This window comes from Pseudophryne corroboree, chromosome 2, assembly GCF_028390025.1.
Source record: "Pseudophryne corroboree isolate aPseCor3 chromosome 2, aPseCor3.hap2, whole genome shotgun sequence".
Lineage (NCBI taxonomy): Eukaryota > Metazoa > Chordata > Amphibia > Anura > Myobatrachidae > Pseudophryne > Pseudophryne corroboree.
The window spans coordinates 240,984,863-241,007,025 of NC_086445.1; the positions used below are offsets into that span (position 1 = coordinate 240,984,863).

General features: G+C 44.6%; 1 protein-coding gene across 3 annotated transcripts in view; it reads left to right on the forward strand.

The window, feature by feature from the left end:
* LOC135012671 (signal transducer and activator of transcription 2-like) overlaps positions 1 to 22,163 on the forward strand; it is a 381,651-nt gene that overhangs the window by 262,516 nt on the left and 96,972 nt on the right. For all 3 annotated transcript variants that reach the window (XM_063952570.1, XM_063952573.1, XM_063952574.1), the window contains 3 exons: positions 8,050 to 8,144; positions 17,542 to 17,681; positions 17,870 to 18,058. In XM_063952570.1, coding sequence (XP_063808640.1) covers positions 8,050 to 8,144; positions 17,542 to 17,681; positions 17,870 to 18,058 — 424 coding nt within the window. The remainder of the gene's footprint in view (positions 1 to 8,049; positions 8,145 to 17,541; positions 17,682 to 17,869; positions 18,059 to 22,163) is intronic.

Below are 22,163 nucleotides of genomic sequence, written 5' to 3' on the forward strand. Positions count from 1 at the left end.
CATAAAAAAGGTATAGATACAATAGGTGGGTCAGATTGAATGAGACTAACAAAGGTGAATTCCGGACTATCACCTAGGTAACACCAATGTACTATACCTTCAAAACTTTGGGTGGCAACAGGAGAACGCAGTAAAAACATGGATAAATCACTGTCTGGGTGCACCAACGCCGTTTCGACCCACAGGTCTTTTTCAAGGTGTGTGCCCAGACAGTGACAGACAGGATATTTATACTCTAAAACAGGAAGTAGTAAGGAAGCATGGGTAATATTTTTACCAAAATATCTGGCTACCAGTTTTATCTTTACAATCTTAATTCCTATGTCTGTGACCAGTACTTATATTGTCTATCAATGCTTTTCAATATTTTAATGGTATAAACTGTTTAAAAAGGTCTGTTATAGAATCGCGGGAGCCACACTTCCGCGTTCCAACATGCGTTCCACTGAACCGGAAGTGGCCCGCGATTACGTTTCTGCTGTGGTCTCCTAGTGTATTCCCACTACCATCAATGCTGACAAAGTTACACAGCGGTTCGGCATACATGATCAGTGTCTGTTAAAAACAAACTTAGATTCTGTGATAGATGGTCTCTTCCGTGATCTATTGTCTACGGAGGCCGCACTTCCGCGTTCCATTGTGCGTTCCACTGCCCGGAAGTGATCTAGACGATGTCAGTTTCCACTATACTACAGAAATATAAATAATATTGTATATAGTGATCATCATTTTCTTAATAAGTTTATATATTTAGAATAATTCAATGGAGGGGAATCAAATCTCCCTTGTAGTGGACCCATTTTCACTGTATCTATTATATTACACACCACAAGAGATAGAAAAAAACTTAAAAGGAATCTTGTATGAATATGTATGGCTTTTGCTTCTGTGTACATTTCCCATAATCTCTTTTTTTATAAACATAACATCCTATGAATCATTTTATATACAGGTTTGAAAAACATAACAATACTGTGTAATGGGGAATTTATAAATCTCCATATAATATGAGATAATATAAGATGACATCATTTTCCTGTGGAAAGGAGACCAACATCGTCTAGAAGAATTTTGTTCCCATCTGAATTCCAATGACAAGAATATTAGATTAACATACAACATTAGTAAAGAAGAAATACATTTCTTGGATCTAACAGTATATATTAAAGATAATGCTATCCATACCAAAGGGTATACAAAACCCACGGACTCAAATAGTTTTATTCCTTTTTCAAGTCAACATCACCCACACTGGTTAAGGGGCATCCCAAAAGGACAATTCCTAAGGCTAAAGAGGAATTGCAGTGAAAACCATCACTATGAGACCCAAAAGAACGCTATGATAAAGAAATTCCTGAAAAAAGGATATAATTCAGAACTTCTACAAAAAGCGGAAGAAGAAGTGGAAGCTATAGACAGGAAAGATATCCTGAAAAAAGAAAATATAAAGTCTAAATCCAATCAGACAGACTGGGCCTTTATTTCAGAATTTGGGGCCAATTACAAAAAACAGGAGCAGATCATCCGACAACACTGGCATCTCCTTTTAAGAGATCCTGTGTTGAAAGAAATCATTCCGTCTCAACCAAAATTTATTTATAGGAAAGGAAAAAACCTTAAAAATACTTTGGTACAAAGCGCCCTATCTGTGGATTCCACCAATCCTATACGTACGAAGGGATTTCACAGATGCGGCACATGCATAGCATGCCGAACCATACAGTCAGACACTTCAAAAATTACCAGCTTTACCATTAATAATGTGGATTATAAAATTAATACTTTCATTACTTGCCACACAACTAATGTTGTGTATTTGGTAAAATGTGAGTGTGGCCTATTATATGTGGGCAGAACAAGTAGGGCTCTTAAAATCAGGATAGCAGAGCATATACGTAATATAAAGAAAGGCCTACAAACACACTCACTCTCTGAACATTTTTCCAAAAAACATAATTGTTCCACTTCTAAAATACTGTTCTTTTTGGGTATTCAGCAAATTAGATCCAATTGGAGAGATAGGGACATTGAGACCAATCTCGCTAAGGCTGAAATGAGCTGGATCTTTAGATTAAACACCCTCTCCCCCTGTGGCTTAAATTCGGATTTCGAATTAAAATGGTTCATGTAAATGTCTTTACAAATTTGTAATTATCATTTCCCTCATCTATGGCTATTATATGGAGATTTATAAATTCCCCATTACACAGTATTGTTATGTTTTTCAAACCTGTATATAAAATGATTCATAGGATGTTACGTTTATAAAAAAAGAGATTATGGGAAATGTACACAGAAGCAAAAGCCATACATATTCATACAAGATTCCTTTTAAGTTTTTTTCTATCTCTTGTGGTGTGTAATATAATAGATACAGTGAAAATGGGTCCACTACAAGGGAGATTTGATTCCCCTCCATTGAATTATTCTAAATATATAAACTTATTAAGAAAATGATGATCACTATATACAATATTATTTATATTTCTGTAGTATAGTGGAAACTGACATCGTCTAGATCACTTCCGGGCAGTGGAACGCACAATGGAACGCGGAAGTGCGGCCTCCGTAGACAATAGATCACGGAAGAGACCATCTATCACAGAATCTAAGTTTGTTTTTAACAGACACTGATCATGTAGGCCGAACCGCTGTGTAACTTTGTCAGCATTGATGGTAGTGGGAATACACTAGGAGACCACAGCAGAAACGTAATCGCGGGCCACTTCCGGTTCAGTGGAACGCATGTTGGAACGCGGAAGTGTGGCTCCCGCGATTCTATAACAGACCTTTTTAAACAGTTTATACCATTAAAATATTGAAAAGCATTGATAGACAATATAAGTACTGGTCACAGACATAGGAATTAAGATTGTAAAGATAAAACTGGTAGCCAGATATTTTGGTAAAAATGTTACCCATGCTTCCTTACTACTTCCTGTTTTAGAGTATAAATATCCTGTCTGTCACTGTCTGGGCACACACCTTGAAAAAGACCTGTGGGTCGAAACGGCGTTGGTGCACCCAGACATTGATTTATCCGTGTTTTTACTGCGTTCTCCTGTTGCCATTCAAAGTTTTGAAGGTATAGTACATTGGTGTTACCTAGGTGATAGTCCGGAATTCACCTTTGTTAGTCTCATTCAATCTGACCCACCTATTGTATCTATACCTTTTTTATGGTAACATATAAGGAGAAAAATTCTTTTATGTAATTTTATTTGTAACAATAAATGACCCCTTTTTTGAAAAAGAGAAGGCCTCACGTACATCCATTCTAAAGATACCTTTATATGAGGATACCTGCATTCCAAGAAAGTGAGTGTGGTACGTTCAATTGAACGAATTTTCGACCTCTTTTGCTGTTTTCTTCTTAGAAATTATAAAGATACCTTGATATGTATGGCGATATATTTCCTTAAGTGAGTTTTGGTACGTTCATCTCTATATGAAAAGGTGGTGAGGAACTGTCCCTTTCTCATCTATCAAGATTCACACCTTACAGAGTTTCTTTTCCGTTGGAGAAGTCACTGGACTTATTTTTATGCTATTTTCATAACAAACATTGCTACACATTGTATGCCCCTCTTTCATTTTGCTTCCTATGTATTCCACGTTGGAGATCTGTCTGAACTAATAAGAAAAATTCATCATAGACATTGGATAAGAAAAAATCAACATTCACATCAGTTCATTGGGATTCCATGTGACGTATACTAATTTTTCACTTAATTTCGGTATTAAGTATTGCCTTTGATTTCCCCTCAACAAACCCTTACGCTTTCCTACATGTGCCTATAGCACAGTCTCATCAATGTTACCTCAGGTTTGCCACCCTCCAGCAACATTTTCAGTTCCAAGCCTTGCCCTTCGGGCTAGCAACAGCACCCAGGGTGTTTACCAGAATTATGGTGGTTATGGCAGCTTATCTCCGCAGACAGGGTATAAGAATATTTCCATACCTCGACGATCTTTTAATCCTAGCACATTCATAGGAATTACTTTTGAGCCATCTTCAACAGACAGTAGTTTATCTACAAAGACACGGGTGGCTCATAAACTGGGAAAAGTCATCTCTGAATCCGTCACAGCGGATGGTTCATTTGGGGGCCATATTGGATTCAGGCCTACAGAGAATTTTCTTACCAGAGAAAAAGATAGACAAGGTGCAGGTCATGACTCAGGAGGCGTTGCACACTCAGACAATGTTAGTCCATGCAGCAATGCGACTGTTCGGGCTGATGGTGTCAACCTTCGACATGGTGGAATATGCACCGTTCCACTCCAGACCACTACAACACCAAATGGAATGGAAATCATCAGACAATAAAAAAACAGATGATAAAGTTTCCGGTAAACGTAAGAAGGTCTCTAGCTTGGTGGCTACAGAGGGACCATTTAAACAAAGGGAGACCCTTTTGGATAAAGGAATGGCAAGTCCTGACAACAGATGCCAGTCTTCAAGGCTGGGGAGCGGTACTCGAAAGCTTTTGGTTCCAGGGAAAATGGACCATAAGGGAAAGTCGCCTGCCAATAAATCTGTTGGAAATACGGGCCATTTATATGGCTCTAGTTTAGGCAAAGGACAGTCTGCAAGGAAGACCAGTCCAGATTCGCTCAGACAATGCAACAGCAGTAGCGTACCTCAATCATCAGGGAGGAACTCACAGCAAAAGATTGATGGAGGAAGTAACTCCCATACTAAGGTGGGCAGAACTCCATCTTGCTGCATTGTCAGCAGTGTTTGTTCCAGGTGTACTGAACTGGGAAGCGGATTTTCTCAGTCGACACACCATTCAGGAAACCGAATGGGCATTACACCCAGAAGTGTTTCAGACTATAGTGAACAGATGGGGTCTGCCAGAGATAGACCTCATGGCGTCTCGTCTAAACAACAAAGTTCCGAGGTACGGATCAAGAACAAAGGATCCCGGAGCGATCTTTGTAGATGCACTGTCAGTAAAATGGAAATTTCATCTGGCATATCTGTTCCCTCCAATCTCTCTGTTACCCAGAGTAGTGAGGAAAATAAAGCAAGCAAAGGGAGCCATAATTCTAGTAGCTCCAGCTTGGCCAAGAAGGCATTGGTATACAGATCTACTAAGGATGTCCGTGGAAGCACCAATACTGCTCCCTCAACGTCCAGATCTGCTAATGCAGGGTCCTTGTTGTCACAGCCATCTGGATCGTCTGTCTTTGACGGCGTGGGTGTTGAAACCTCTTTCCTAGAAGCTAGAGGATTTTCAAAACAAGTAATTCAAACTATGCTTAGAGCAAGAAAACCTTCTTCAGCTCGTATTTATCATCGAATATGGCAAGCCTATATTCATTGGTGTAGTGAAAAAAGTTTGAATCCAAGATCTTTTAAAGTATCCAGGATTTGGGATTTTCTTCAAGCAGGATTGGATAAGGGGTTGAAGGTAGCTTTCTTGAGGGTTCAAGTATCAGCATTAACTGTATGGTTTCAGAGAAAGATTGCTGACTTACAGGATGTGTGTACTTTCTTTCAGGGAGTTGTACATGTTCAACCTCCATTTGTTCCTCCTGCAGCTCCCTGGGATTTGAATCTGGTTCTTAAAATCCTTCAGGGACCTCCGTTTGAAGCACTTAAGAGAGCAGATCTTAAATGGTTAACGGCTAAAGTACTCTTTTTATTGGCAGTGGCGTCAGCTAGAAGAGTATCAGATTTAGGAGCACTGTCATGTAAGTCTCCTTTTCTAAGTTTTTTTCCATATAAGGCAGTTCTCAGAACTAGGCCTGGTTATCTTCCGAAGGTGGTTTCAAAGTTTCACCTTAACGAAGAGATTGTAGTCCCAGCTTTTCAGGTATCGGGACTGTCTGTGGGAGAAGCGTCGCTGGACGTGGTCCGAGCATTAAGAATCTACGTAGATCGTACTAGTGCCATCAGAAAAACAGATTCTCTCTTTATCCTCTACGGATTTCATAGAAGAGGATGGCCTGCTAGTAAACAGACGCTGGCAAGATGGCTCCTAATGGTAATTTCAAAAGCTTATTCTCGTGCTGATCTCCCTACTCCGGCTAATGTCTCTGCTCACTCTACACGTAAGGTAGGTCCTTCATGGGCAGCACAACATGGTGCTTCAGCAGAACAGATTTGTAAGGCAGCCACATGGTTTTCCATTAACACTTTCATTAGACATTATGCCTTGGATACTTTTGCCTCTCATGACGCTGAATTCGAGCGAAAGGTACTCCTGTCTAATCAGGAGCGTCCCCACCACTAAAACTGGCTTTGGGAATCCCAATGTTATCCTGTGGATAACCTGTGGACCCAGCCAGAGAAATATACGTTATGGTAAGAATTTACCGTTGATAACGTGATTTCTCTTCTGTCCACAGGTATCCACAGGGGTCCCACCCTGACGCACCTGATTTGAGGATCTTTACAATCACTAAACCTCTTCCCTCTTGCATGGAAGGGTGTGCATGTGTGTTCTTATCGCCTGAATAGATTTCTACCTAATGCTCCTGCCTAATCGCTGTGGAAAGAACTGATTTGACTGAGTCAGTGGGCGGGATTATATGGAGAAGCCCCGATGCATCCTGGGAGGCCAGAAAGCTCGTGACCGTTTGGTGCCATTTCCGCTGTCGCTCTGGCATATCCCAATGTTATCCTGTGGATACCTGTGGACATAAGAGAAATTACGTTATCAACGGTAACTTCTTACCATAACGTATATTTTTCTGTTTCTTTTTACATCGGGTCTGTGCGCTGTTATAACAGTGCAGTGAGAGTGCAGCAGCTGCAGAGTGCTGGAGAGGGCTTGCCGTTTTCAGCCCTGGGGAAGGAGGAGCTGACCAGCAGGTTATTCCCCCAGTGTTCACTGGTCTCTACGGAGACCACCTGGATCCGTGGGGACTGCGGCGCACACTTTCACTCTTTTAGAGAGTGCAGTAGGGCAGCTCAGTCCTGAATGGCTGCGCCATTCTTCCGAGTTTCTGTGCAGCGACTCCCTCACAGGAGTGCGCCTTCCCCAGGCTTTTCCCCATAACAAGGGAAAGATTGCCTGCACTAAATATTGTACTGAGACTGCAATTAACCTCGTTGTCCCTGATGCACCTATATCTGCATTTAACCTGTTATCCTGCACCTGTTCCTGCCCATTAATAAATCTACAGCTGCTTAAGTCATTGAGCGTGTGGGAACACATCCATCACACATCTGCTGACACCTATTAGTGTCAAAATGGTCTGCCAATACTTCTTAAATAGAACCATCACAAAAGCTGTATGGCGGAGTCCACCATGGAGGACTACTGTAGCTAAAAATTGTTAATACTGTTTTTTTTGGCCAGCTGAACCTAGCATAGAGTTTATATGCCAAAATTGTAAATACCAAGGGGGTCATTTCGAGTTGATCGTAGCTGTGCTAAATTTAGCACAGCTACGATCAGTAACTCAGACATGCGGGGGACGCCCAGCACATGCCCCCCTCCCCTAAATTTAGCACAGCTACGCTCAGGCACTCAGCCCAGCACATGCCCCCACCCCCCCTCTAAATTTAGCACAGCTACGATCAGGCCCCCCGCAGAAATGCAAAAGCATCGCAGAGTGGTGATGCTTTTGCATTTGAGGTGTAACTCCCGGCTGGCTGGGAGAACTTCTTCGCTGCCCGGGTCGCAGCGGCTGCATGTGATGTCACGCAGCTGCCGCAGTCCGCCCTCCCCAACGGTCCGGCCACACCTGCGTTGGCCGGACCGCGCCCCCTCCCGCCCAGCGTCCGCCTCTGACTGAGATCTGAAGCAAAATGAATGGGAAATGGTTTCCAACGGCCATTGTACTGTTATTTATGGGGAACATTTTTTATTTAAGCAACATTTTAATATTTTTGGTTATTCAATTCCTGCTAGTTTATTATGATACCAAAAAGTTAACTTTCAGTGACAAAAAATAAATAAATAGTACAAAGATATCCATTTGTGTTGTATTCATGTATTTATATTGCATAGAGTATACCAGCATGTCAAGTTTTAAGTAGGTGTGAAACCGTTCTGAGGTTTTATAACACCCTTTATTCATTTTTAACAGAAAAACATGCCCAAATGTGAATTTACCTTTTGGGTATGGTTTCATGCAGTTGTGGACCTTGTGAAAACGCATCTGGAAAACATCTGGAATGTCGGGTATGTAGAAAGGGGGCTGGGAATTTGCAGTGTGTACCTTTTTTTGATGAGGTCCTGCACTTTGACTATCTGGTATTGGTGTCACTAATGGTTTTGGTATTACTAATAAATGATAGACAGACCACTTTTTCTGAAGTATTAAACTTGCTAATTAATAAAGAATATTTGGGAACATATACAGTTAAGTGTTCTCAATTTTTGGACTCTCTTCAAAATTTGTTTGCAAATATTCTGCAGAGTAAATGTCTTGGCATAATGCTCCATAGATAGAATCAGGGGTGACTCCATGTAGCTGCCTGGTCTGCAGTTGATTTCAGGTCTATCCAGACTTTGTTCCACTGCATATGCATGAAAAATCTAAAGCCCCGTACACACGAGGAGAGATGTGTGCTGAGCGAGGTGGGGCGGACGGGGGGCCGTGCATCGGTATCGCAGTGGGGCATACACACGGAGAGATCCGTGCTTAAGTGCTAAGCACTCTAGTCAGATTGCTTAGAATTTAAGCACTGATCTCTCCGTGTGTAACTCCCTTAACTGGGAAGGAAGGGAGGGGGGTGGGTGCATGCACACAAAAACCATCTTCTAGGGACTGCATTGGCCGGGGAACACTGGAGTGGTAGATGCACAAGTGGCTTCCCATTGGAAGCACTTTCTGCTACTGGCAGTCCCAAGGGGGAGAAAACACTACCTCCCCCCACCCGACACACTAACAGTCCAGAGTGCAATTAGAAGAAAGTGCTTCCAGTGTGAAGCCCGCCAGTGCATGGACTGGAGGTTACCTGGGTGTGGTGGGTGACTCAACTGGGGGCTGCATCCACCACTGGATAGAAGTAGTCTGATTTGGGCTCCTCTACTCCTAGAACTTTAGTTATGAAATTGTGACATCCTCCATTCGTCTCTCACCACTGAGAAATACTAGCTCCCAGTTGTAAAGTCTGTTTGATTTCGCTAATTTGCTCCTGCTCTGGTCATAAATTGAAGCAGATGGTGAGGAATGGTGAGGTTTTTTTCCCTCCTTGATACTTGTGAAACAGCGAAGAACAAGGCAAAGAGATTAAAATACCCATATTCCAGTTTGGCTGCCACACCAGAAGTTCCAGTACATAATTCTAGTTCTCCTATACTTAACATATATATATCTATATACATACATATATATATATATATATATATATATATATATACAGTATATATAATCATATTATAATCTATTTAAAAATACCAGAACTAACTTGTATGGGGTGGCCAGAGATTATTTAGCAGAGGTTTATTGTTCTCAGCACTTCTTTGGCTATTTGATGATTCTCCTTGTATGGATTTTAATACGGCTGCACACAGGGGCGTAGTTACATCCATAGCAAATCCACCTCACAGTTCAACAATATTGTTCACCAATTGAGTGATTGATTATACGAACAGAAAAGCAGTTATCACTATAAAGAAAATCAGAGGAGTTTAGTATGAGTTTCCAGCGGTCAGGATGCCGGCAGTCAGTATAGCGACGCCGGCATCCCAACAATTGAAATCCCGACAGGGGTGAGCTACCTATGTTCTCCCCTCCCCCCTTACCCTCCCTTCCCATAGCTTAACCCTAACCTCCCGCTTTAGTGCCTAACCCTAACCTCCCCCTATTGTTGACTAAACCTAACCCTCCCCCGTAGTGCCTAAACCTAACCTGCCCCCGATGGTGCCTAACCCAAACTTCCCCTCCCTGCAGCCTAACCCTAACCTCTCCCCTCCCGCAGCCTATCCCTAACCTCCAGGGGTGTGCCTAACCCCACCCTCGGCCCTACATCTAACCCTGCCGCTATACTCATGGACGGGATGCCAGCTGTCGGGATTCCATCATTGGTGTCCTGACCTTTTTGGGATCCCGGCGTCGGGATTCTGACGGGTGTCGGGATTCCAGCATCGGGATATTGACAGGTGTCGGGATTCCGCCGTCGATATTCCAAACAGCGGGATCCCTACAGCTGGCATCATACCTGGATCCCAGTCAGAGATCTGGACCTGGCAAACATGCAGTGTGGAAGCCAATTAAAGCATGCAATTACTGGATTGATTTGATTTATTGATTGACTGACTGACTGATTAATAATTATAGATTAAGCACCGGTTAAGAAAAACGGTTATAGCTAGAAACAAAAGAAAACCAGAGACATGGGCCTTGCAAACCAGAAGATCGTCAACAATACCCTAGTAATTACAGCCAGTAAAGTACAACAAAAAGAAAAGTGCATGATGGAATTTTCCTTGGGCTCTCCCACTCTTATGTTGGATATTAAAAAGGACATGCACAGTTTAACAAACCAAGCACTTCAGTGACAGGGACTGACTCTTTTGTGGCTAAAGTGCTTTGTTTGGGGCTCCTCATACTAAGCTACCAATGGGCTTAAGGTGGCTAACAGGGTTGTTGTTGTTCATCGTCACATTTGGAACATGTCTGACTCCTCATGTTTAGAAATGGTGGAAGGAGGCTTCCCTAGGATCACAGTGTCAGAAACAGAAATGTCAGACTTAGCAGTTGTGGACACCCTTAGACCCTCCTCAGGGATTTGTGAAGTTTGTGAACACACAGTTTGTCTTTCAGCCTTAGGGGGAAATTCACTTGGGTGCAACACTTTTCCCGCAGAAAGCGTGTGGATTACCACAGGTATGCACGCTCACGATACCCATGGTAACCAATTAATAAATATATTTATGTGGGGTTTTCTGCTTTGAAAACCCCACAGTGTGAGAAAAAAAAAAATACTCAGCTGCTCCGGATGCAACAATGACATCTGTGCCCAGCTGTTGCATCCTTGGATTGCTGAACTGACTCTTGCATGAAGAAGGAAGCCAGCCAGAGAAAGTAAAAGTAGCATATGCGTGGAGGGGGTTGCAGGGTAGCGGGCGTAGTGTAGTGTGTGCGGGGAGGGGGTTGTAGAGTAGCAGGCGTACTGTAGTGTGTGCAGGGAGGGGGTTGCAGGGTAGCCAGCGTAGTGTAATGTGTGCGGGGTTGTAGGGTAGCAGGCATAGTGTAGTGTGTGCAGGGAGGGGGTTGCAGGGTATCCGGCGTAGTGTAATGTGTGCGGGGTTGCAGGGTAGCGGGCATAGTGTAGTGTATGCTGGGAGGGGGTTGCAGGGTAGCGGTGGTAGTGTGTGCAAGGTGAGAGGTAGTGTAGAATGCAGGGATGGGGTGCAGGGGTAGTACATACCTATCTGTGCCGGCCAGTCCCTGGGAGCTGTCTGCAGTGCTTGGAGAAGAGAACCGGAGGAGGAGGCAGTGCTTAAGAAGGTGAGTAATTGGAGTAATTAAGCTACAGATAGAGCCACGCTAACTGTGGCTTTATCTGTGCCTGGGCATGCCCGCCCGGCGCGCCTACCGACGCGCGTGCATGCTTCCCATTCACTTGAATGGGAGTGTCTCTGTGCGCTCCTGGCGTGACTAGGCAGATGGATCGCCTAGTCACGCCAGGAACGCTGGTATGCGATTGAGCCACATCAGATGAGCACAGCTCCATCTTTAATTGTAAGCTTCCAGTTGCTTAATTAGTCAATAGGGGGATAGCCACAGCAGTTCTAGAGCAAGTCCCGACCATTTTTCCTGAAACAAATATGGATTTTAGGAAAATTGGTCATTCTCTGGGGCTGCAAGAAAAAAAATCACTGCAGCTCAAAAAAGAAAAAACTTGCACACAATTGAATAGCAAAAATATTGCACCCATGGATAAACCCAGTAGGTGCGAGATTTTTGCTATTTTCGCTTAGGGAAGCCAAACCCAGCCCATTTTTTTTTCCAATCCCAGGATTCAGGATTGATTAAAAAAATCTCAATCCTGGAATTTCCGGGATCCCTGGATTGAATTATACTTCAATTTAGCAATAGTATACGGGGGTGGGATTCAATTTCAAGTTCACAAAAAAAAGGCCTGTTTAGACTTTTACTCACTACACATAGAGGGATCCCCGAGGTCCAGGGGCAGCCGCAGCACAGGTCCCCGGCATCAAGTCCCATACCCTCAGACAGTTTAGCACAGTGATGGTATCACTTATACCCCTTTTACACTCGCAGGAAAATCACGGGATATTGCACGTGAATGCGCATCATCCCGGGATTTTTCTCAGTGTGAAAGGGTACAGGGACAATTTCCCGGGACGAGCATCCCGGGATTTCAACCCAGGTCTCGACCTGGGTTGAATCCGGGACCGTCCCGGGAAGCTGGGTAGTGTGAAAGCGCACGTCCCGGGATTCACTACCCGGGACTGTTAAAAGGCCTCCGATTGGAGCTTTCTTGGGCTCAGAAAAGATGATGTCCTGGATGCGTGTGAGGAAGGCAGCATGGCGACCTGGACAGACCAGGAGGTTAGAGAGTTGCTGAGCATTAGGGGAGAGGAGGAAATAATGAGGCAGATCACAGGCACAGTTAAAGATGCAGTGATTTATAAAAACATCTCCAAGATGCTGGAAGCCAGAAGAATCATCCGCACACAGCAGCAAGTGTTAAAAAAAATGAAAACTCTTAAAAAGCAGTTCCTGAAGGTGCATGACAACAACCGGAAAAAGAGCGGGGTTGGCCGTATCGACTGGCAGTACTATGACATCTGTGCAAATATCTTTGGAAACACCGCTATATGCAGTCCGGTGAGTCTGTCTTCCAGTTCACAGTACACTGCTACAGAAGGCACTCCAGAAGAGACACAGACAAGTAGTGACGTCTGCCCGTCATCACCCTTGTTAATTGATGACACACCCAAGGACAGCGACACATCCTCCCACCCGTCCGTCAACACATCTCAAAACGACGACAGCATAGTGCAACCATTGAAGACGTCGTGGATGCTCAGACCAGTGACAGTGGGACTGTACAAAGTGCCGTCACCCCAACTTTACAGAAAAACAGTAAGTACATGTTTAGAAATTAACAAACATAGCACAAATCCACAATTGTTAATCATCTGGTTATGTGGGTAGTATGAGTGGCCGGTGTGGCGGCAGCGTGGCAAGCGCAAATGAGCCCCTTGCGGGATCACTGTACTCGCCACACTGCTGGCACGGTGGCACGCTTTGCAATTTCTGCCCCCACCCAGGGGGGCTTTGCATTTTTATATATAGATCAGTGTTGCAGAGTAGCTAGTGTGTAGGTGGATTAATGCCACAAACACGTTTGCTAATGCTGCTATTTTTATATACGCTCATTTTGTATTTCTTCTCTTCACAGTTTACACCTTACTGCCTAGAAGGAAGAAACTGAGCAGAGCGGAGCAAGTGGCTAAAGCCATGTCAAATGTCCTTGTTGACCAACTCCGAGAGATGGACGCTGCAATGTCCGCACAGGAGGATGCAAGGCTCGACAGGTTTCTAGAGGCACAACGCCAAATGCATGATGCATTTCTTTCCCAAGTTATGACAATGCAGGAATGCATGAGTAGAGAGCAGTATGACCGTCACAGGGAAATGCACCAAATGAACATGGCGTTCTATGAGCGTATGACCAATACCTCAAGAGCACCAACCCAACACCACAACTCACAATACCCTGAGCAAGGTTTTTCCTCATTTAATCCTGGCCCATACTATGCCACAAATACTGCACCATCTAGTGCGCAAAACTCTGAGTTTACTGTATTGCGCCATTTGCAGTGAAACACAGTGACATTTCTTGTTGTTGTTATTTATTGTTAAATAACCACAGTGTGGTCAGTGTTTATGCACAACTGTTTGTGCATTCTTTAATTGTTTTTCTATGTTCTGTTTTGTATAGTGTCTACATTAAAGCACTTTTTATTTATTTTTTACACAGTAATAATATACTGCAGGGACACTGTGGTTTATGGTGTTGTATCTACAAGCCTACCAGTGTTTTTTTTTTTTTTTTATGCCAATGAAAAAGTGATTGCAAATCTATGCATAACATACCCAACTGTGCGTGACAGTAGACCATGTTTTCAGTGTTTTTTTGGGGGGGGGAAATCATAAAAAATGAAACCAAAGATCAAAGGTGGAATACAAAATTTAAAAAAATTCATTCACCAAACATGTTGTGCTGATTCTTAAACACTATTATACCAGTGCTGCAAGGTTGGATGTAATAGTGTGACGTATTTGTTCAGCAGCGGAGTTTGAGGCAGTCACAAACAAAGCACCTTCCACAAGTGGGTTTATAACCTCAAGGTCCTGCACAGTCCACTCAGGAAGGAATACCTCATTTTTCAGTTCACAGATGTTGTGCAGTATACAGCACGCAGCTACTACATTAGGCATAGTCTTTAGGTCCACATCATTGCGCTTCATTAAACAACGCCATCTTCCTTTTAACCTGCCAAAGGCGTTCTCAACCACCATCCTTTCTGAACTCAGGGTGTGAGTATAGGTTTGTTGCTCTGGGGTTAACTGGACCTGTTGGGTGTAGCCTTTCATAATCCAGGGGCGTAAAGGGTATGCAGCATCCCCGATGATGTGGACAGTGATCCCCACCCCATTCACAATCTTTGCACACTCTTTGGGGTACAGCCAGCCACCCTGCTTCTCCTCTACGATGTTGTACAGGTCAGAATTGGCAAGAACTCGGGAGTCATGAGATCGGCCTGGCCAGCCAATAAACACATCTAGGAAACTAAAGAACAGTAAAATTTAAAAAAGTTAGAATGTAAAACTCACACATGCAACTCATCCCACCAACCCAAAAATAAACACTTACCAATATTTGTGGTCCACAAAAGCCTGTAATATGATGGAGTGCCAGCCCTTCCTATTAAAATAGTCAGCATGGTTGTCACGTGGGGCAATAATGGGGATGTGTGTCCCATCAATCGCTCCTCCACACTGCGGATAGCCTCGCTATACAAATCCTTTGATGGTATCCTGTAAGCGCTGTCCTTGTGGTAGAGATATGAAGCGCTTGTATATGGTAGATACAATTGCTTTAGTCACCTGGTGGACTATGACACAGCAGGTGGAGATCGCAACACCGAACAAGCATGAGACTGAGCGGTACTCTCCTGGGGTAGCATACCACCACAATGCAATAGCTAGCCTCCTGCGTGCCTCGATGGGTCTCCTAAGCCTGGTGGTCTGCATGTCAAGTGCTGGGGTAAGTAATTCCAGGATGTAGTTAAAGGTTGCACGAGACACACGGAAGTTAGCCATCCACTCTTCATCCTGGTAAGCTTCCACGGTCCTCAAAGGCTTCTCCGTGCCGGCGATCTCTGGGCCAAAATGAGCGGTTAGGCCCCATACTCACGCTCAGGATGGTACTCATCCTGGATGATATGAAGGCTCTCCTCCAGCGCAAATATTGGCAGCGACCAGCAGCCCTATCCACCATAAATTGCGCCCTCCTCCTCCTCATAAAATATATGTGCAGTATACTGCACAGTGTGACAAGCTGCATCATGCTGTCACTGGCTGTATGAAACATCTGCAAAGCAGAAAGAATCATGAGCTCAGGCATACACACTGGTAGTCTGTCGGCCATGACTGCAGCAATGCTGTGAGCAGGCCCCACCCCTCCCTTTGTTGACTATTGTGACCTCATCTATGTGAGCCAGAAAAAGGCCATTTCTAATGACATACATATGCATTTGCAGGGATATCCCGGGATCAGTGTAAATGGGGCTGTCCCGGGTCGATCCCAGGTCTTAGTGCAGTGTGAAAGGGGTCAGTCCCGGGAATGCATCCCGGGAGTGACCCGGGTGTGCGAGTGTAAAAGGGGTATTACTGTCACCACACTTGGCCAACCCTGAGTACGCTTCCCCACCCACCTCCGTAACGCATCACCTGACCAGGAAGCACTTAAGGGAGTGAGGAACCGGCAACCTTCCTGTGAGAAACCGCTAGCATGACTTTTAACTTGGGTGCAAAGATCTCACTAGCAGTGCCTTAATACATGTTGCACAGGCACCTGCTGACAGAATATCCTGCAGCGCTGACACATTGATGAGGTTGTGGGGTAAATGTATGAAATGGCGACATGGGGGAGAAGTGGTGTCAGCCCACATTATCTGCGCGATACCACTTCTCCCCCATGTATTACAGCGACGGTGGTTGCTCAGTGACGGGTTCTAGCACTGACCGTTCCGACACCTGCAGCTATTTATTTCGACAGCTGCAGGTGTTGTTGCCCATACACCACAGCCAGGGACAGCGCTGTCCCTGGTTGTGGCATGTTCTGGCTCTGGACCGCATGTGATATCTCACGGATCTAAGAGGGGGAGTTTTCATTCCACCTCTCCGGCAGCCGAGATGTTAACACATCTCGGTGCCAGTGCTTCCCGCTTCACCTCAGCAAAGAGGCAGAATGTGCAGAAAATGCAGTTCAAAATGTGCAAAGCTTGTAGAGACCTAAATGGGCTCTTAACTGTAATAACTTATTATCTATTATTTATAGAACACCTATATATTACACAGAGCTTTACAGATAGTGCTTAAGTCTCTTCTCCGCTGGAGCTTACAGTCTAAAAGCTCTATCACTCAAACATATACATACACACACACACACACACACACACACACACACACACACACACTAGGGTCCGTTTTATCAGATGACAACTAACTTACAACTATGTTGTTAGATCTTTTATCTTTAATTGAAGTTAAAGTTCTTTCTTCTACGTATTAAATGGGGACAAGCACTTATGTTATACATTAGTATCTGGCGGTTTTTACATTTGTAATTGGGAATAAATAAAATATGCACAATACCAAAGGAGCAAATTTCTTTTAATAGCCACTGTATATCTTTTTATTTTTCTTCGATTATTTCAAACCTACTGTATGTACACATTTATGTTGAATTACTATTGCTTGTATGTGTATGTTTATCTTTGTATGTACTGTTTTTACATGCATGCATCTATGTTCAGATTACATGTCAGTTTCTGTCTCTTGTACGTTATGTGCTTAAATGTAAAATAAATAAATAAATAAACACCCACCTTTTGTAGAATTTAAAAACGACCCTCACTAAGTGCCTTGAAATAACTTCACAGAAAGGGTAGCGGCCAAGTGGAATAACCTCCCATCTGAGGTGGTAGAGGCTAAGACTGTAGAGTAATTTAAACAAGCATAGGATAGGTATAAGGATATCCTTACAAAGAAATAAGGATCAAATAAGGTTTGAGATAAAAATATGGTAAAAAAGGTGCACACTAGATGGGCCAAGTGGTTCTTGTTTGCCGTCAAATTCTATGTTTCTACGTTTAATGTGGCTATCTTCATGCGTTTTAAACTAAATGTCCACCACGTTCTTCCTTTCTAACCTGTACCTTACAGAGTTCTCTACACTGTAAGTAACCTGTTTCCGCTTTACAATTATAATGGGTTTTATTGTGTTATGGTTAAATAAAAAAGTATTTCTGACTGCTTCCACCGCGAATAACTTTCTCTCTTACCTTTGTGTTGTCATTATCACAGCTATGTGATGGGATTTGTGAGTCGCAGTAGGGCGGAAGCTCTTCTGAAGACCATGCAACAGGGTACTTTCCTGCTCCGCTTCAGTGAAAGTCTTTGTGATGGAGGGATTACATGGTCGTACGTGGATCATCAGCCTCATGGTGTGTGATACAAGAGCACTGTAATCAAGTAATATCAACAAAAGTCTTATTTATAACCATAGTTTGGATCAACATTATTCAGACCTGTTGTATCAGACTATTAATCAGAAATAGTCATTGTACTACCTACTGCACATGGCTGGTCTGAGATGCAAATAGTAACTCACCCCTGAATTTTCATGTCACAGGAACCTATAATATCCATTCTGTGGATCCATTCAAAAAGAAGGAGTTGAAGGAAATATCCTTTACTGAGTGCATCCGCACCTACCATGTTTTTCCTCAAGAAAACCTCAGAGAGAACCCACTTAAATATCTATATCCAAACATACCCAAGGATGAGGCATTCGGGCCATACTATAAGCAAACAAGTAAAGGTAAGTACCCGTAACGGGTCCATTCATAAAATCTTTTATACAAGAGAGTTTAAACTGAACACACTTTTGGATGGTTGTCCAGATCATTGATGTACCGACCACACTTTTGGAGCACCACTAAATCTAATATGCTTGTGATGTGTGAGAAAATGATTGTTTAACACCTTATGGTTTTAAAAGAATTTGGCAAAGAAAAGTGATAAGTACATTAACCACTTAACTGGCTAATTTATTTTCCCAAGAAATGCTCAACAATTGTCAGGGTTTTTTATATCCAATACGATTTTATAAAAAAAAATATTTTCTCTTTCATCCACTAGGGGACACTGGAGAACTAGACAGCTGGGGTGTGAAGGATGCGGACCGGAGGTAGCACAATGTGTTAATAAAAAAAAATGATGCACAGCTGGCTCCTTCCCCTTCAATACCCCACATCCCTCCAGTTTTGAAAAAATTGTGCTGGAGGTAGCAGCGCAGGAAAAGAGCCCTGTTTCCATAAGAGTTTTTTTCTTTCTAAATATTCAGTGGGCCAATCCAATCTATATTAAAGGAGGGTGAAGGCTTACAAAACAATACTATCCGAATATGTTGGATCGGCCCACTGAATATTTAGAAAGAAAAAATATCAGTATCCGTGAGACAAAGATCCCGGTGGAAGGGATCAGAATCTCACTCAGAAGATCCACAACAGTGAGTAGCTAAAAGGCGTTAAATCCCCTTAGCAGGCCCAAGTGGCTTTCTCCCCGCTGGCAGTTCAGTCAAAAGGAGTATAACATCACCGCTGAGGCAGCCAGATCATCGGCGGAAGCGGTGTGCCGGGAGCGGCGGTCAGAGGACTGGGGTGTGCGACATGTCTGGCAGCCGCGCAGCTAATGAGCAAGAGGTACGGGGGTGAGAACAGGCAGAGGATTGCGACAGGAGGCGTGTATTAGGCAGAGACGCCGCTAAGGTAACTTATACCCCTTTCACATCGCACAAATAACCCGGTACCGACACGGCATATTGCCGTGTCGAACCGGATCAGTGTGCGATGTGAAAGCACACTGGCCGATTTAGCGGGTCGCCTGACCCGGTAAATCAACCCGGTAAAAAAGAAGGGTTTTACCCGGGTTGATTACCGGGTCAGGTGCGGTGTGAATGGGAGCCGTGTCGATGCGACACGGTTCCCATTCACAAGATAGGGAGAGGCGGCGCTGGAGATGAGCTCATCTCCCGACGCCGCCTCCACCCCCGCCCCTGCTGCTGCTGCGCGCTCCGTTGTTATGGCAACCGACCCGGTATATTGCCGGGTCGGAAAGCCAGCAGCGGAGTGCAAATGCCGGATCCCACCCGGTAAGTACACGTTTGTCTTACCGGGTAGGATCCGGCATTTGCAGTCTGAATGCAGCATTAGTGTTTGGACGGCTATCTGTGTGCGTGCAGGACGTGGGGGCTTCAGAGGATTCATGCTCCTCGCGGTCTGATTAGCAGGAAGTGACTGTAAAAGTTCAGTTGCGTCCATCTTGATTTTCCTATCTGGTGCGCAGGCAGAGCGGGCATTCCGCAGTGAGGAAGGTGGACATGTTAGAAGTCCTTGTCATGCATAGAGTGTTTTTACTGCTGCCATATTAGTATTAACCCCACATGTGCAAGGGACAGTGTGCCCTACTGGCATGTGCTCTGGGAAAAGCAGAGATTTATCAGAGTGCTCTACTGTTAAAGATCTTTTTAAAATGATGTTATTTAAGAGTATATGTTTGTCTTCCAAGGGACACTGCTGACAGGCCCTGCGGAGGAGAAGCACCAGAATTCTCAACCCGGTCAACTCGTGCTGTATCAACAGTTGGTGGTGTTGAGGTTGTAAACGTCAGGCTAGTTTAATTTTTATTAATTTATTTCTCTGACGTCCTAGTGGATGCTGGGAACTCCGTAAGGACCATGGGGAATAGCGGGCTCCGAAGGAGATTGGGCACTCTAAGAAAGAATTAGGACTACCTGGTGTGCACTGGCTCCTCCCTATATGCCCCTCCTCCAGACCTCAGTTAGAATCTGTGCCCGGCCAGAGCTGGATGCACACTAGGGGCTCTCCTGAGCTTCTAGTAAAGAAAGTATTTATTAGGTTTTTTATTTTCAGTGAGATCTGCTGGCAACAGACTCACTGCAACGAGGGACTTAGGGGAGAGAAGCGAACCTACCTGCTTGCAGCTAGCTTGGGCTTCTAGGCTACTGGACACCATTAGCTCCAGAGGGATCGAACACAGGCCCAGCCTCGGTCGCCCGGTCCCGGAGCCGCGCCGCCGTCCCCCTTGCAGAGCCAGAAGCATGAAGATCTTCACGGAAATCGGCGGCTGAAGACTCCGGTCTTCATTAAGGTAGCGCACAGCACTGCAGCTGTGCGCCATTGCTCCCTGTGCACACCACATACTCCGGTCACTGAAGGGTGCAGGGCGCTGGGGGGGGGCGCCCTGGGCAGCAATTAGAGTACCTTAAAGTGGCTAATCACACATAATATAGCCTAAGAAGCTATATATGTGTAAAATACCCCTGCCACATTATTATTATAAAAGCGGGAGAAGTCAGCAGAAAAAGGGGCGGGGCTATCTCCCTCAGCACACTGGCGCCATTTCCTCTCACAGCTCCGCTGGAAGGACGCTCCCCAGGCTCTCCCCTGCAGTTTCCAGGCTCAATAGGGTAAAAAAGAGAGGGGGGGCACTAAATTTAGGCGCAAATACTATATATATATATATATAGCGGCTATAGGATAAATCACTTGTGTAGTGTAACTCCCTGCATTATATAGCGCTTTGGTGTGTGCTGGCATACTCTTTCTCTGTCTCCCCAAAGGACTTTGTGGGGTCCTGTCCTCAGTCAGAGCATTCCCTGTGTGTGTGCGGTGTGTCGGTACGGCTGTGTCGACATGTTTGATGAGGAGGCTTATGTGGAGGCGGAGCAGGTGCCGATAAATGTGATGTCACCCCCTGCGGGGTCGACAACTGAGTGGATGGATATGTGGAAGGAATTACGCGACAGTGTCAACTCCTTACATAAAAGGTTTGACGACATAGCAGATGTGGGACAGCCGGCTTCTCAGCCCGTGCCTGCCCAGGCGTCTCAAAAGCCATCAGGGGCTCAAAAACGGCCACTACCTCAGATGGCTGACACAGATGTCGACACGGATACTGACTCCAGTGTCGACGACGATGAGACTAGTGTACATTCCAACAGAGCCACCCGTTACATGATTACGGCAATGAAAAATGTGTTGCACATTTCTGACAACCCAGGTACCACAAAAAATAAGAATTTACTTACCGATAATTCTATTTCTCATAGTCCGTAGTGGATGCTGGGGACTCCGAAAGGACCATGGGGAATAGCGGCTCCGCAGGAGACTGGGCACAAAAGTAAAAAGCTTTAGGACTACCTGGTGTGCACTGGCTCCTCCCCCTATGACCCTCCTCCAAGCCTCAGTTAGGATACTGTGCCCGGACGAGCGTACACAATAAGGAAGGATTTTGAATCCCGGGTAAGACTCATACCAGCCACACCAATCACACCGTACAACTTGTGATCTGAACCCAGTTAACAGCATGATAACAGAAGGAGCCTCTGAAAAGATGGCTCACAACAACAATAACCCGATTTTTGTAACAATAACTATGTACAAGTAATGCAGACAATCCGCACTTGGGATGGGCGCCCAGCATCCACTACGGACTATGAGAAATAGAATTATCGGTAAGTAAATTCTTATTTTCTCTAACGTCCTAGTGGATGCTGGGGACTCCGAAAGGACCATGGGGATTATACCAAAGCTCCCAAACGGGCGGGAGAGTGCGGATGACTCTGCAGCACCGAATGAGAGAACTCCAGGTCCTCCTCAGCCAGGGTATCAAATTTGTAGAATTTAGCAAACGTGTTTGCCCCTGACCAAGTAGCTGCTCGGCAAAGTTGTAAAGCCGAGACCCCTCGGGCAGCCGCCCAAGATGAGCCCACTTTCCGTGTGGAATGGGCTTTTACAGATTTTGGCTGTGGCAGGCCTGCCACAGAATGTGCAAGCTGAATTGTACTACAAATCCAACGAGCAATCGTCTGCTTAGAAGCAGGAGCACCCAGCTTGTTGGGT